Source organism: Tyto alba, unplaced genomic scaffold, assembly GCF_018691265.1.
Source record: "Tyto alba isolate M040663 unplaced genomic scaffold, T.alba_DEE_v4.0 Super-Scaffold_10, whole genome shotgun sequence".
Classification (NCBI taxonomy): domain Eukaryota; kingdom Metazoa; phylum Chordata; class Aves; order Strigiformes; family Tytonidae; genus Tyto; species Tyto alba.
In genome coordinates, this window is record NW_024881262.1 from 20,275,148 (window position 1) to 20,290,698 (window position 15,551).

General features: G+C 36.2%; 1 protein-coding gene across 1 annotated transcript in view; it reads left to right on the forward strand.

Moving 5' to 3' along the window:
- The window catches only part of CUL3 (cullin 3), a 59,389-nt gene that overhangs the window by 28,554 nt on the left and 15,284 nt on the right, over positions 1–15,551 (forward strand). Inside the window, exons 4-9 of the mRNA XM_042796556.1 lie at positions 5,704–5,864; positions 7,202–7,316; positions 8,637–8,865; positions 10,451–10,596; positions 13,517–13,693; positions 14,768–14,938. Coding sequence (XP_042652490.1) covers positions 5,704–5,864; positions 7,202–7,316; positions 8,637–8,865; positions 10,451–10,596; positions 13,517–13,693; positions 14,768–14,938 — 999 coding nt within the window. The remainder of the gene's footprint in view (positions 1–5,703; positions 5,865–7,201; positions 7,317–8,636; positions 8,866–10,450; positions 10,597–13,516; positions 13,694–14,767; positions 14,939–15,551) is intronic.

Below are 15,551 nucleotides of genomic sequence, written 5' to 3' on the forward strand. Positions count from 1 at the left end.
CAGTTAGCACTTTTGGAGGGAGATGGAGAGCTGTTTCCTAAGCATTTTTGGTGTTCAAGAGGGCAATGCCTTGAGTTTTGTTTGAAGCTTGTGAGTGTTGTTAGAACAAACAGCCAGCCTTCTCTTTTCCACCAAAACTCCAGAAGATGGAGACCTGCAGCATTCCTACAAGTGCAAATTGGACTTAATTGGGTTATATTTTAGATTCAGAACAGAATAATGAACAAATAAACTTACATACCTCTGGAATATATAGTCTTTCATGTGTTGCTTGACAGTTCCTAATTATTTCACGTGGGTGTTCAGTTGAGTCCTCTACTTGACTAGTTATTTGCCTCCCATAGACTTTTTCCTTGTACTAAAATGAGGCTCAAAGAAACAGAAAATACACATCTACAATAACATATTTATAGTATTACAGTAATACATTTTTATTTCAAAATGATTATATAAACTTGTCAAACTTTAGGAGCACTGATGTCTATCTGCTAAACACCCATAATGTAACATGGGTTTTATGATTATAAATTTAATCTTTATTAGAACTATGTAATGCAAGGAGCTGATACGATGGGCAGACTCCCTCCTTTTCTTTGACGTGGAGGAGCATAAGACAAATTGGCATTAGAAAATACATGCTTTGATTACAAATTAAACTATAAACTATGGTTTAAAATGGAACTAGCCTCAAAGATTTGCAGTTTCACCTTTGTCACCGGGATGTCCTGTTGAGTCAAACATAATTCTGTTCATTGAAAAGAGACTAAGAGCAGGAAACTTCTAGTCTTGACTATGTGTTCTTTCAAAAAGTTTGAGAAGGCTACTAGTACAACAGAATTACAGAGCAAAGGAAGATGTGTCAAAGATGAGACCTGACTGCTCTTCAAAGAAACAATTCTCAAGAACTTTATAAAATAAGGAATGCTTTTTTCTTATTTTATGTCATTGAGCCTGAACAAAATGTAGTTTTATTGTGATATGCTTATGTCAGAAGTTGTTTATACCTTTTTATTTAAGCATAGCTAATATAATTTACACAGAAAATAGTTTATCTTGAAAAAACCAAACCCTGTTGTCCTGATTTTGGCTGCAATAAAGTTAATTTTCTTCACAGTAGCTGATGTAGCGCTGTGTTTTGGATTTAGGATAAGAATAATATTGATAACACACTGATGTTTTAGTTGTTGCCAAGCCGAGTATACTAACTCAAGGACTTTCCAGCTTCTCATACTGCCCGGCTGGGGGACGCTGGGGGTGCACAAGAAGCTGGGAGGGAACACAGCCAGGACAGCTGGCCCAAACGACCCAGAGGGGTATTTCATACCTTGTGGTGTCATGCCCAGTACCTAAACTGGGGGGAGTTGGCCTGGGGGCACTGTGGCTCGGGCATTGGTCCACGGGTGGTGAGCAATTGTATCGTGTATCAATTGTTTTTTGTATTCTGTTATTATTTTTTTTTTATTATTATTATTATTTTCCCTTCCTTTTCTCTCCTATTAAGCTGTCTGTCTCCAACAATGAGTTTTACTTTTTGAACCCTAATTCTCTTTGGTATCCCACTGGGGTAGGGGGGAGTGAGTGAGGAGTTCTGTGGTGCTGTACTTGCTGGCTGGGGTTAAACCACAACAGTCCTTTTTGGTACCCAACATGGGGCATGAAAGGTTGAGATAATAACAGATCTGACCAGGGCATGTTAAAACAAATTTGTTATAAGTATTCATTACGTTAGTTTAATAGTCGCTGGTCACAGTGTTGATTCATGGGCTCTTGGAGTTGTTGTGCTTGTTCTTAGTGTTACGTAACACCTTACTTGTCGTATATATTCCCTGTGTTGCTGCTTATCATCCCTGGGAACTGGATTAAGGTTATTGCTTTGCTGTACTATGTAACTCTGGTTTATAGTATGATAAAATTATTGGTTGTGGGACTAATTTGGTACTTACTCAGCATTGCCCCTGGCCAGTTTCCCCCAGTTTATATACTGGGCATGACACCATGTGGTATGGAATACCCCTTTGGATCATTTGGGCCAGCTGTGTCCCCTCCCAGCTTCTTGTGCACCCCCAACGTCCCCCAGCAGGGCAGTATGAGAAGCTGGAGTGTCCTTGAGTTAGTGTAAGCACTGTTCAGCAACAACTAAAACATCAGTGTGTTATCAACATTATTCCCATCATAAATCCAAAACACAGCATTACACTAGCTACTGTGAAGAAAATTAACTTTATTCCAGCTGAAACCAGGACAACTGTATAAACTCAGTCACCAGGTTAATTGATATGCTTGTGTTCCACCAGGAGAAGCATATGCAATTATAATGTTTATAAATAAAGGATAGCCCTATCCTTCTCCTCTTAGTTTGTAGGTCATCCCAATTACCCGTCAGTTTCAGGAAATGTACCCTGTTGGTACACAACAAGATACAGTCTGATGTCAGTGAAAGTAAAACATTTAACATCAATTCTGGTGTTACTTTCTTAAATTCTTGCTTCAGCCCAGTGATTGTTCATCTTAAACTAAACTATATCTGTTTGTTTTCCCGCTTATTTTCACCCATTGGCTCCCATACGATCTAGGTCAAAACAAACACTTCTCCAACCATGTTAACCTCTTTCCTCTGTTTAATTTTATACCCTTCTAAAAAAGATTTATTTTGTACAATGGAGTTTGTGCGTTGTTACAGTGTTTAATGACTAGAATACTTGCTGTTTGAGGTTTATGACCGGATTTCATTTTACGTGCAGAACCCCTGCCACAAGACACTTGTAAAGCTTGCCTTATAGTTGCATTTTTTTAAAAAGTGTATTACCTTGTCTCTTGTTTTGTGGTTGCTGTCTGGTAGAAGTCTGCTTGGTTTCGTGTCTCTTGTATGATGTAGTTCTAGTGTGAGGTTTTGCAACCTGGAATTGCACAATAAAGGTAAATAACTTCCTTGAGAGATTCCAGTTTCCACAACTGAATTTCAAGTTTACATAGTTCCACTGTATTTTGTAGTATATGTGCACTAGCTCTCCTTTTGTTTTACATGTTTAGGTTACAGTAATCAGTGCCAGAATAGATGTAATATTCTCTAGAAATTCATGGCACTGTCCGCAGCAAGCAGTGAGGTACCAAAGCAATGAAGTCATGTCCTAAGTAGTGTCTTCACTAAGTCAAGTCATGTACTAAGACATGTTGAAGTAGTGAAGTAACGTACTGCATTTGGGCATGTCTGAAATTCAGTCTCACTTATGATGGCAGCGGAGGTAAGCATACCTACAATAGTTTTTATTTAGCTACTGTAACAGTAGCAGTGGAGGTGCAGTTGTTCAGTCTTCTCTTCCAGCTATGTGAGTGTGAGTATTCTTGGAAAGCGTTATGGAAACTGGGCTCCACTGGATTTTGTGGTGTCCCTTCTTTACTCCTTGTAATTGATAAATTTAAAGCAATTTCAGGTATGCAAGCGTAGCAGTTGTGCTCTGGCTGCATTATAGACACATGGGTAGTGCCAGTGTCAGAAGCGAACAATTACTCTTGCAAATGCAGCTGTGTGTCTTGCAGGGAGCAGAACATTCCCTTCTCGACTGTGCAGCGCACAAATCTGGTGTCTTGATTTAGGCCAGCACTGACAGATTGGCTATGTGAGTTTTGACCTCGGGGCATTTGACTTTCACTGTTCATGGCTTACGCACAGGGTAGTAGGGAGAAGTGTTTTTATTTTTGGAATTAGAATCAAAGACACTTGCTATATATATACACAACAGTGTCTGCAGGCTACGTCATCCAGGTAGCGCATCCATGCAGAGATAGGCAAATGCATCTGGTGATACTTTACTGAAAGTAACTTGCTTTAGTTGAGATCAGAATTATTCTGTAGTGTAAGCAGCATTGTAGTTTATGAATAATTGCTGTCTGAAACTCCACCCTTGTCTCCTGAGAGTTACTCTTACCTTTAAGCACCTGCTGCTTCTCCCTCTGGGAAGTGATTGCTGTTCAGTAGCATGTAGCCTTGTCAGTCAAACCTGTTCCCAAATGGGGCTTCCTGTCTCTAAGATTTTTTTTTTTTTTTTTTTTTTTTTTTGTCTGGGATTGCTTCCAGTAAACAGTAAAAGTGATCTGTTACCAAGGGTAAGCAAATTGGCAGTATCAGAAACAGTAATGCTGCCACTCCTCATCATTTATTTGGGTAGAGTGGTCTGGCTTACTAAAGAGGCATTGCTGTTACACTGAGAAGAGTTTCTAGTGCAGTTACTATTGCATTTCTTAATTGCATTGTTTAGCAATGCCACAACAGAAGCGATGCAGATGAGTCATGACCATGGCTTTAATCCATTTCGATACCCTGCTGCCTGTGCTTCAGAGGCTTGAATATTCTTTGGAAATAATATATATATTCTTTTCTCCTCAAGTTATATATAGTATATTAGACACTAATTTTTAATTTTCTCTTTCATCTCTTTGAAAGTGTATTTTAAGCTTGTATTACTTCAGAATCACATTTATTTCTGTTCCTGATGTATGTAAATAAGGGAATGAAATAATCCTGTTTCTAAATAACAAAAAAAAAAGAGTAATGTATTTCAAAGTTCTAGACCACCATGTGTCACTAAACTGTCTTCATGAGACTAATGAGTAAAGTTTTTGCTTTGAGGCAGAGCTGAGCTTGCTTCATGAGCCACAGGGTAGGCATATCTGACCTTGTTTTTCATTTAAATTAAGTACCGACTGTCTGAAAGGAGTGGGTGGGAAATCATGCTTGAATTGTGGAACCTGATGTTTTGTTTTCCTCTGGTCATCAAGTGGCAATCTGGCTTATAACCAGTATCTGAATACTTTCGCCATGTAATTTCAGCTGCTAAAATGCTAAAGGGTGTGGTGTCTGCTTCCTTTTGATTTTTTTCTAATTGCAGAGTTTGTATAAATTTATAATTTTGTAATATTTTTCAAGTTTAGGGTGCTGGGTTTGTGTGGTAGGGTTTTGGTCTTACCTCGTACAACACTGCTGGAAATTATTCTGAAATTATTCTTTCTTCTCTTCCTCTTTTCTTTTTTGGGGGGTGTGTATGTGTGTGATTTTAATGGAACGTAACAAGGTTTCAAGATATTTGCTTAAATTGCATGAAAGTGAATTGCGGGGGGAGCACTCAACAGAAGTCCCGGGTACAATTTTTCAGTACCAATCCATAAATGTTTTGATGATAACTATTCTAATTTGGGCTTTAATTTTTATTCTGTTTTTCTAATGATGCTATTTCAGGAAATTACACTCAGTATTGAGGGGGAACTGTCTGACTAAAAGCAATGGTAGGAAGGTGCATGGGAGTTGGGGAAAAATTAATTTTTCTTAAAGAACAAAGAGTGAATGGAAGGCGTTTGAGTAGATAAGTAAAACCTCTTTCAGATTATGCCATTAATTTTGTCAGTATTAGGAGATTCCCCTGCCCCCAAACTAAGAAGTGGCAAGGCTGTAAATTTGTTCTGGCATGCTGTAGTCATAAATGCTGTGCTTACACTCTTAAGCAAAGTAGACTTTCTGTGTAAATGAAGTTTTAGAAAATGAGATTGATTTTGAATTTTGAGAGTATTCATTACTCTTTCTATGCGGAAAGGAGAGAGGATTAATTTTTTTATTTCTCTACAGTGGAAATATGACCAATCTCTTGCAATTTTGAATAACATGAGTGTACTGAATTAAAAATTTTATTGCTGTGTATGCCTTCATTGTAGGACCGTGTGTATGTGCAACAAAATAATGTGGAGAATGTCTACAATTTGGGCTTGATTATTTTTCGAGATCAAGTTGTACGCTATGGCTGTATTAGAGATCACCTGCGGCAAACTCTGCTGGATATGATTGCACGAGAAAGGAAAGGAGAAGTTGTAGACAGGTAAGATGTTTGTAAGTGACTGTCTTTTGTTGTGAATAATACCTGTCACTTTATATGAGTGAATCAAGAACATACACAAATTAATCATTACTCTTAAAGTTGCATTTCTGATCACAAGTAAAATTTCTAAATAATCTGGAATAACATATTTCTTTGTACATTAAGGTTTAGCATAATGGTAAATAGGAAACTTTGTTAATGTTTTTTTTTTTTTTTTAATGTTGTGGTTTTTATTAAAACTTTTGTCAAATCTCTCTATTACTGCCTTGTGCCAGAGCATCTGGTTATAAAGCAGAGTTTTGACAATTCTCTGCCTCTTGCTAGCCTGTATTTTCTCTGTACTGAGAGGTTGTTTAATTTTCTTGTACCTGTTTTGAGTTCTTTTTTTTTCTTATTTTTGAAGTTTTCTATTTTAATTCTATTTTCCTTTCTCATGTTTTGATCCATCTGTTTCTTGGTAGTTCAGTTGCATCTCTGAGCTTTTAAATCTGTTCCTTGTGTTCTCCAGCCATTTTAGTAGATGTGGAGTTTTGGGCCACACGCTACAGATACTGAAGCTGAAGTAACTTCAGATTTGAAAGTTTTCTTGTGCTTCTCCAGTTTCAGAGCAGCTGTTGGGTGTGGAGACATGTAAACTCCATGCTACTTTGGCTGCAGTTCTGTGACTAAGATTGTCCAACATGCAGTTTATGAAGAGAAAAATATACCCTGGCAACAGCTGTGTATTGTCCCCTACTGCCAGAAAGTGGAATTTTTTCCTGGATGCAGTTCTTTTGTTTTCACATTTTAGTGATGTGCTTCTATGTCTAACCAAATGCTTAACTTGTTGATAAGATTTTAATTTTGGGGGGAGCTTTTTTGGTTTGGTTTGGGGGTTTTTTTGGTGTTTTTTATTTGTTTGGTGGTTGTTCTTTTTTAAAAAAAAACAACCAACCAAAAATCCAGACTTCGCACAGCAACTTTTGTCTGTGCAGTGGAATTGAATGTGTCAATTCCAACCTATATGGGCAGTTTTCTTTGAAGTAGTATTTTTGGTTATTTTCTTTTATGTTGAAATACATTTTCAATGTGTTTTTGAGTTAGTAGAACTTGAGACCTGCTTCTGTATCACAGTATTTAAAATATTAAATATTGTCAGCACCTTAGTTCAGAACAAAACCAATTTTGCTTCTGTAATCTTCTTGAAAACCTGTCATGTATCAAACAGATTTAGGATGGACTTTCTATTACTATATTTTATTTAAGTTGATATTATATTCTGCATTGTTATTCTGCTGTGTAGTCTGTTTTACGAGCATGTAGATTTCTCAAGCTGTCAACAACTTACTTTTTGGCAGAGGCGCAATAAGAAATGCTTGCCAGATGTTAATGATTCTAGGTCTTGAAGGAAGGTCAGTCTATGAAGAAGACTTTGAAGCTCCATTTTTGGAGATGTCTGCAGAATTTTTTCAGGTATAGCAATGTTGTAGTATCATATTTGGAATGTTGTTATAACTGCCTGGAATTGAGAGTTGGTGGTACTTTAGGTGATTTGATGAGTATGTCCCTCTCCGTTAAATGAAATAAATAAAAAACACCTCACTCTGTGGGAAAAGTAACACAAATTTTGCGGAATTACCACAATTTGAATGTACTTTTGAGCTATGGGTACCAATAACATGTAAAGTAATCATCATGCTAATTTTGTGCTTGCTTTGGGCTATTTCATGTAACTTAGTCTATCTCCGCTTTGCCACCACCGTCTTTTGAAATACCAGTAGCATGAAAGGTTCAAACTGTTTCAGGCTGGGAATGGAGAGGAGAGACTGCCTGTCAAACTGCCTTTGAGGAAGCTTTGCTTCCTGTATAGTTTCTACATTTGTGAGCTGTTTTTTGCAATAAAATGAATCGAGTCAAGGAATCAAGTGTATCTAAGTGATTATCCAGTTGTTGACCAGCCACTGAATAACACATGTTAAATATTGCCTGAGTCTTCTTGTGAGAGTTTCAGGAAAAAAGCGAGTTGAATGATTGTTGGGTGTAATCATGCTCATCTATTGTTGGAAATTTATAGGAATTGTAAAAACATATTAAAAGGTATCTAGATAAGGTAATTTATCAGTCTCTCAGTTCCTATGCAAGATGGACTGCCAGTCATATCCTTTCATCTCCAAATTTCTTGAAAATCAGAAGCACATGTTGCGCAACTATTTTAAGTCATTGTATTTTGTTTTTCATTGGTGCTACTTAAGAAAAAAAATTAATTTAAATTTTATTTCTCAACTCTGGCTTAAAAACAAAACAAAAACCCACAACGTTTTCTCCAAAAGACTGTGCTGACCAGTATGGATAAAACCAGTTTGCTGTGAAATAATGTGCTCAGCATTGTCATTAGTGAGAATAATGAGAACTGTTGATCCTCACAACTCATAAATATGCCATAAACTGGTATTTGAAAGGAATTTTTGATTCTTTCCTGTCCCTATCCTTCTGTTTGCTCTGGACTTATGGCTAAAACTGTAGTTGCTAACTGGAAACTAGGTTGGCTTAAGGGTTTTTCAGTATGGAAAAAATACCATGTTCATATTGCATGTACCCCATTTTGTATGCAACACAATTAGCGTAATAGAACTTTGTTTAGCATGTGTGTAAATCTTGGGGGCATAATGATTTAATTTGTTGGACACGCTGGGTTTGATTTGAACTTGCTTATAAATGCTGATCTGAAATAACTAGTACGCTTCCTTTTCCCCTTTAAAACAAGTCTAAAGTATTAATTTGTGTTAATCGCAGATGGAAAGTCAGAAATTTTTAGCTGAAAACAGTGCTTCTGTATATATAAAGAAAGTAGAAGCTAGAATTAATGAAGAAATAGAACGGGTGATGCATTGTCTGGATAAATCAACAGAAGAACCAATTGTGAAAGTTGTTGAGAGGGAGCTTATTTCCAAGCATATGAAAACTATAGTGGAAATGGAGAACTCTGGGCTAGTTCATATGCTGAAAAATGGGAAGACAGAAGGTAAGACTGCATCATATGGGAGACAGAAATGCTTACGATACTGCTTATTGTTTTTAAACATAGAATAAGTAAAGCTTAACATTTATGTTCCTCTGTAACTGTAAAAACACTCCCATTGGCTCTCTTTTGCAAATGTCTGGCAGGCTTTTACAGGGCTCTTAGAACAGAGCCCATACATATAACATATTTCTGTTTAGTACCAGACACAGGTACTTTTTTGGTAAGCCAAATGTCTCTTCTTAAGAGTACAAAGCTATTGTAGTGGTTTTGGTTACCTGTTTTCCATGAACCACTTTATTACTTTCTTTCCTCTAGTACATAGCTGTCAAAATACATCTAAGTTTTTTGGCCCACAGGCATTTATTTTAAAAGTGCACGTGTAAATGACTGACGTAATAGAAGTATTGCAGGACCAATTCTTGGGGAGAGGGCTTTGTTTCAGAAAAATAGTTGGCTGTTTTTAAAGGATAAGCAGCAGCTTATCAAAGTAGTTGAAATGGAAGGGTTTGGCTTGATTTGGTTTTCCCAAGTAGAGGCTAATGTGGGACAGAATGACTGAATGAAAGTTACTATGGAAAGAAATAGAATGTAAGTTTCTAAAGCAGCCGTAATGAAGAGAGTGATTGTAGTACCTATATTTGGAAATTGGTGCTCATGCTAAAGCTGTGAGAATGAGGAGCAGACTTGCTGCTTAGATTAATGGCTTTTGTTCATTAAAGCAGCTTCACAATTACTAGGTGATAGAGTGACAAAGTGAACAAATTTCTTAACTGTAAGAAGAGAGAATTACTGTATTGAAAAGTGATGATACTATACTTAACATTTTTTCTTTAATATCCAGTTAAGATAGCCTTCAGGCTGAGGGCACAAGGATATTGAAGGGTATTAATAAGATACAGGAATTAGTTTAACTTTTATAGGCCTTGGTCTGATTTAGTTAAATACTAGAGAGGAAATACTTACTGCATTGTGAAGATAAGATTTCACAGAAATAGCAATCCATCCTTGTACATTTTGGATAGCCATTTTTAACCTAAGCCACTTCTCATTACTTTAGATGGATGAAACGAAGTAGTGTAAAATTATATGGCTGACTTTAAGACAAATATGAATTAAACTCCAGTTTTTACCAGTTTCTGCTTTTAATACACAAACGAGTGTCTCATTAGTGTTGTCCTATTTGCTTTTAGCTTAGATTTTTCTTATAACTTTGGGGATTATAGTCTTGGAAGCTAAATTCTTAAGCGCCACTGGAAAACATAACCTTACTGAAGCTTTATGTGCACTGTCCTTTAGTGCAAGCATCAACTTTTGCTGGCCTGGGGATCAGCCATAATAGATTCCATGCTATAGACAACCCAGAATAATTGAATGCAATCTTTGGGTTTAATTTTGTGGCTGCTGCAGTCAGAATGTTGTCAGGGGTAAAGGAGAGGGGACATAACATTCTAGTGCCTAATCTGTTAGAGGATGCTTTTTGTGGCTTAAGTAGCTGAACTTTTCCTGTTGTCTTTTGCTATGAGATGAATGAATTACAGAAGTATAACAGAGGGTCTCCTGCATAATATCTCATTCTTGTTTCCAGACCTTGCTTGCATGTACAAGTTATTTAGCCGTGTGCCAAACGGTCTGAAGACAATGTGTGAGTGTATGAGCTCCTACCTGAGAGAGCAAGGCAAAGCACTAGTTTCTGAAGAGGGAGAAGGAAAGAATCCAGTTGACTACATTCAGGTAGTTACATATTTTAACTCTCTTTTCTTCCATCTTTCCCACATTCCCCAGAATAGAAGTTAACTACATGATTGATAAAGTAAACCTTAATATTGATTCAAAAGGGATTATTACTGATAAGATACACTTAGAATTTTGTTTAAAATACACATTTTCTGCATTTTCAGACATGTTTAGAACTCTTATTTGAATTGCTTGGCAAGTACCTGCTCAGTTTTTGTGCTTTTGTTAGCTATTTTTATTAAGCAAAATATTCAGGCTAATTATCTAACTGCTGGGAACTTTTTGGATTATCCTATATGATATTTGCCTCGGGTGAGTTGTGTGTTTGCTAGCAAATAGCTTTATAGTGTTCTATATTTAGTTTAATTTTATATAATGTTAGCTATCAGTGTTTATTGGGACAAAAATCACATGACATTATTTCATGGCAAGATTAACTATGACTGAGAGGTCAATATGTTATAAATCATGACATTACTTGCTTCTTTCTCTGTCTCCCTGAGAAACAGAACACTTCTGCATGTTAAAAGATGTGAGTGTTCTGTCTTGTTCTCCATCTCTCACTAAGTGACACGTACCATTAATTTATCAAGATCACAAAACATGCTTCAGGAGTGTTTGTCATCTTTTCTCTCCCACGGTCTCTGAAAAGATGGTTTTAAATTTGCGCATAAAATCTTTAGAGTTCACTGACCTTTAAGGAAATGTAATACATCTTCCAGCTATAAAAACATTTAATGTGAAAATGTGTATTCATTAAATGTCAAGGGGTTTTTTAAATGTGTAGTTGAAGTCCTTGTGTCCAGTCTTTGAGAAGCATTTAATGCTCTATGTCTGCTATCATCTCTGCTGTTTTGTTTGAAATCAGTAACTTTGTTAGAATTGGTTACTATTAGAAGAAGCCATTTGAGTATAAAAACATTTTTGATTGGATTATTAATTTTCTGGCAATGCTGAAGCAAACGTCTTACCAAGCTTGGACAAGAATCACCTCTCCAAAGATTGTTAAAAAAAAAGAGAGAATGCCCTTTGAAATTTATTAAGTTTAATGATTAAGGACTGTTAGGGTTTTTGTGGTGGTAGGATTTAAAAAAGAAAAAAGGGGGGAAGTGGCAAATTATGTGGAAAATAAGTGTCTGGATTACTTTGAAGTAATTTTCACTCCTTTTAAATCCTGATGCACCTAAAGGAGTATCATAACTGAGAAAGAGTGAAAACTTAATTATAAAGACGTTATTGATGTTTCCTTCTACCAAGGCGAATAGCGAAATGAAGCTGAAGAACACTTACAGCAATACTGCATGTACTTTGGCAGACCTCATCCTCTTAGCCCATTAGTATGTACCCCAACCATCTCATGAAAACATCCTAAGGAAGGGATTGACATTTGACTGCCAGTAAACCCCCAAACAGGTTTATCCTCCACTTCCATTGACAGGATGGAAAAAGAGGAAAAATACCCGTGAATTGAGGAACCACCTCACTCATCTCAGCCATGTTAATATGAATCTTTCAAGGACTTAAATGGCATTAAAAGGACAGACAAGGAAGCTACATTATATCATCAAGAAAAAACCAACATAGTCCAGCACTGCTGCTGCAACATAACATCACCAAACCCTGAGCATAATTGGAGAGATGATTGCAAAGCATTGCCAGGGGATTAGATTTACAACTACTTATAATAATTTGAAGGGATATTGAAATGCTATTGTAATTTAAGGTACTAACAGTTTCTCCTGTTTAACACCAGGTTGTTCAGATGGTGTACTCCTGGAGAGGAGACATAAGCTAACCTTGGTAAACAGAGAGATAGTGGGATTTACTTTGAATTTAAAATTTCTAATATGCATTAATTAGCCTGTCTAAAGACCATTCCTTTAAGTGAGATGGTGAGTTCCTAAGAAACATTACTACTTCTTTGAGCAATTCTTGAATGGCTTCTTTAAGTAACCACGTATAAATAACTTCTTAAGAAACAGAGGACTTTAGGATCATTTAACCTGAACAGTTTTTGTGAGCAGTCGTTATCCATGATAAATTTAACTCTCTAGTGAAATTTTCTTCCCCCCTCCCCCAAATGCTGTCTTAGTTATGTCTAAACCCTGTGCATATCATATACTTAGCGAGGTGCTCAGGTGATTTTAAGATGCTTTGCCCTTCTGCACTCAGTTGTTTTAACTCTGGGTGAAGATGGTGCAAATACTAAAAATGATAAGAATCTGATGATTTAGCTTGGAGGAAGTGGTTCAGTTCAGACGTGTGAACTTCACACTGTGATAACTGGAGAGTCAATGCTTGTATCTTACTTTTGTATGTTCACAGTGACTCTTAAAGATCAGTAAGAAACATGCAACTAAATAATGCAGAACATGTCCCTGGATTGAAATGGAGGGAGGGGAATCTAATAAGGTTGGGTCTGTTGTTGCAGTGTGTTTTCTTCTCAGACTTGTTTAGTAGCTCTAGGGCTGCAGCTAATGGGTGCTTAGCCTCATCTTTCCTGTATCCTGTATTTATGATAGTGACTTTGTCAATATTATTTAAAGTAGAAAAGGCTTAACAAGTACAACAAATACTTAAAGTTGTGAATTTAAAAACACAGTAAATCAGCCTGTTTAACAAGGGTGGTTAGAAAACTTTTTTAATCTTTGAGTAGCCTATTACAGCAAACTGCACCAGTATGTGACACCAATGTTTTAGCCAGTTCATCTGAAAATTGCTTCTTTAAGAGATTTATGGCAGCTATAGATACTTAAAAATGGAAATGAAATTTCAGATACTTTAACAATGCCAAGCAAAGTGAGTTTTGCAGAACCTCTGACGGTAGATGTGGTCTTCTCTGACTTCATCTATTATTACTGTTTTACAGCTTACAACTTCCAATCAGTGAACTTTTTTGCCTTTTTTTTTTTTAAAGGGTTTACTGGATTTGAAGAGTAGGTTTGACCGCTTTCTTCAAGAATCTTTCAATAATGATCGACTCTTCAAACAGACTATTGCGGGTGACTTTGAGTACTTCCTCAACCTCAACTCTAGGTCTCCAGAGTACCTCTCATTATTTATTGATGATAAGCTGAAAAAGGGAGTCAAGGGAGTAAGTATAAATGAAATGAAAAGATCGTGCTCTTTGTTGTTTAAGCTTGAATAAAATTAAACTAAGCTACTTTTCTAAGAATTATTTTAATACTAAGATAAATGACAATACTGCCTTAAAAAATACATATGTAACACATTTGAGGTCTTAACACTTTATATCTAAACTTACAGAAATATAAGGCACAAGAAGATCTTGAGATGGTGTATGGCTTGTCACCCATCTCTTAAACAGTATACCTGGATTACTTCTGGCAGATGCCCCCTCAAAATAAAATAAATAGGTTGTAATAGATTCTGCAGCTCCCTTCCTTTGAAACCTTAAATTTCATTTCTGTAAATATAGTTTGGCAGTTATTCTCAATATCTAATAATTTCTTTAAAGAACTAAATCACTTGGGTAGGGGAAACAGTTTGCATTTGCTTCTTTTTACTGCTTTTACATATCAGAGGACTATTACCATGTCTGTCTCTTCTCACTTAAGTACAACTGATTCCTTCAGTCTTACCTCATAGCTTCTTTCATGAAATTTTTTGAGATACAGCACCCAGAACTGGACAGGATGGTTCAGCTTGAGGCTTCAGTGGCACTGAATAAAGCTGAATATTATTGCGTGCATCTTATGCTTTGGGAATCAAATAGTAAATTCTATTTATTTATAAAATAAATAATAAGTTTATTTGTTACAGCACTAGACAGGCTTTGCAAAATCAGTCTTAACTTTTAAGAGCTTTCATTCCAAGCTAACTTTTCATAGTCCTAATACTGATTTCCATTTGTGCTTTTTTAAAAATATTGTAAAACTTACCCAGAAACTATATTTATCCAGGCATTCTACCCATCCATTGTCTCCCTTCCACCTTACAATTTATTTTCCCTCCATTTTAGATATGTTTATTTCTCCACAATGTGCACTATTCTTTGGCTTTATCATTCACATGTTGGACCAGTTTTGTTGGCTTCTTTATAAGCTACTGTTAGACCATATGCTTGCTGTGAATTAACTTTAAGTATTTAGCTTGTATAAGACACTTGTGCTGGAAGGTTAAAGCCAGCAAATTATCTCTTTTACAGCTAACAGAGCAAGAAGTAGAAACTATATTGGATAAGGCAATGGTTTTATTTAGGTTTATGCAAGAAAAAGATGTTTTTGAACGCTATTACAAGCAGCACTTGGCAAGAAGACTTCTCACAAACAAGAGCGTTTCAGATGACTCTGAGAAAAATATGATATCTAAATTAAAGGTAAGACAGTATCTTCGTACTTTTTACTTCATTTTTTTCATAAATAAGGTTTCTTCTTATTTTACATAAGGGATATGTAGATGACATACATCTTGATTGCTGTTAAATACAGATTTGACTTTAACGCCCCAACATAAAATATGAAAGGCTTTTCTGAATAATTTGGGGGAAATAAAAGGAAGAAAATACTGGAAAACACTTGTGATGAGAGAGCGATCTAGGAAACAAACTGGATCTGAAGACAAGGCTCTGTTTTATCCTAGATTTTCTGTTGCAGTAGAATTTTTTTATTGCATGTGTTGTTTTTTCGTTGCCTCCATCTGCAGACTGTTGATAATGCTCATTTCCTTTTTGATTAAGTAGTTTGAGATAGATTGGAGGGAAAAAAAAAAAGGCAAAGAAACCAAAAAACAAAAAGGTCTTCGTATCAGTGTCTGGAAACATGTTTTCATTAGTTGGTTTAATTTACTGGTTAGATAGGCCAAAAGATGGAGAAGAAAGTAAAGCCTAAAGGTGAACAGTCCCTGAAGCAAGTTCTAATGCAGCTGCTTCCTAGGTCACATGATAAATAGCTAGGGAACTTGTGAACCAGAGTGATTTGATCATAAAATCA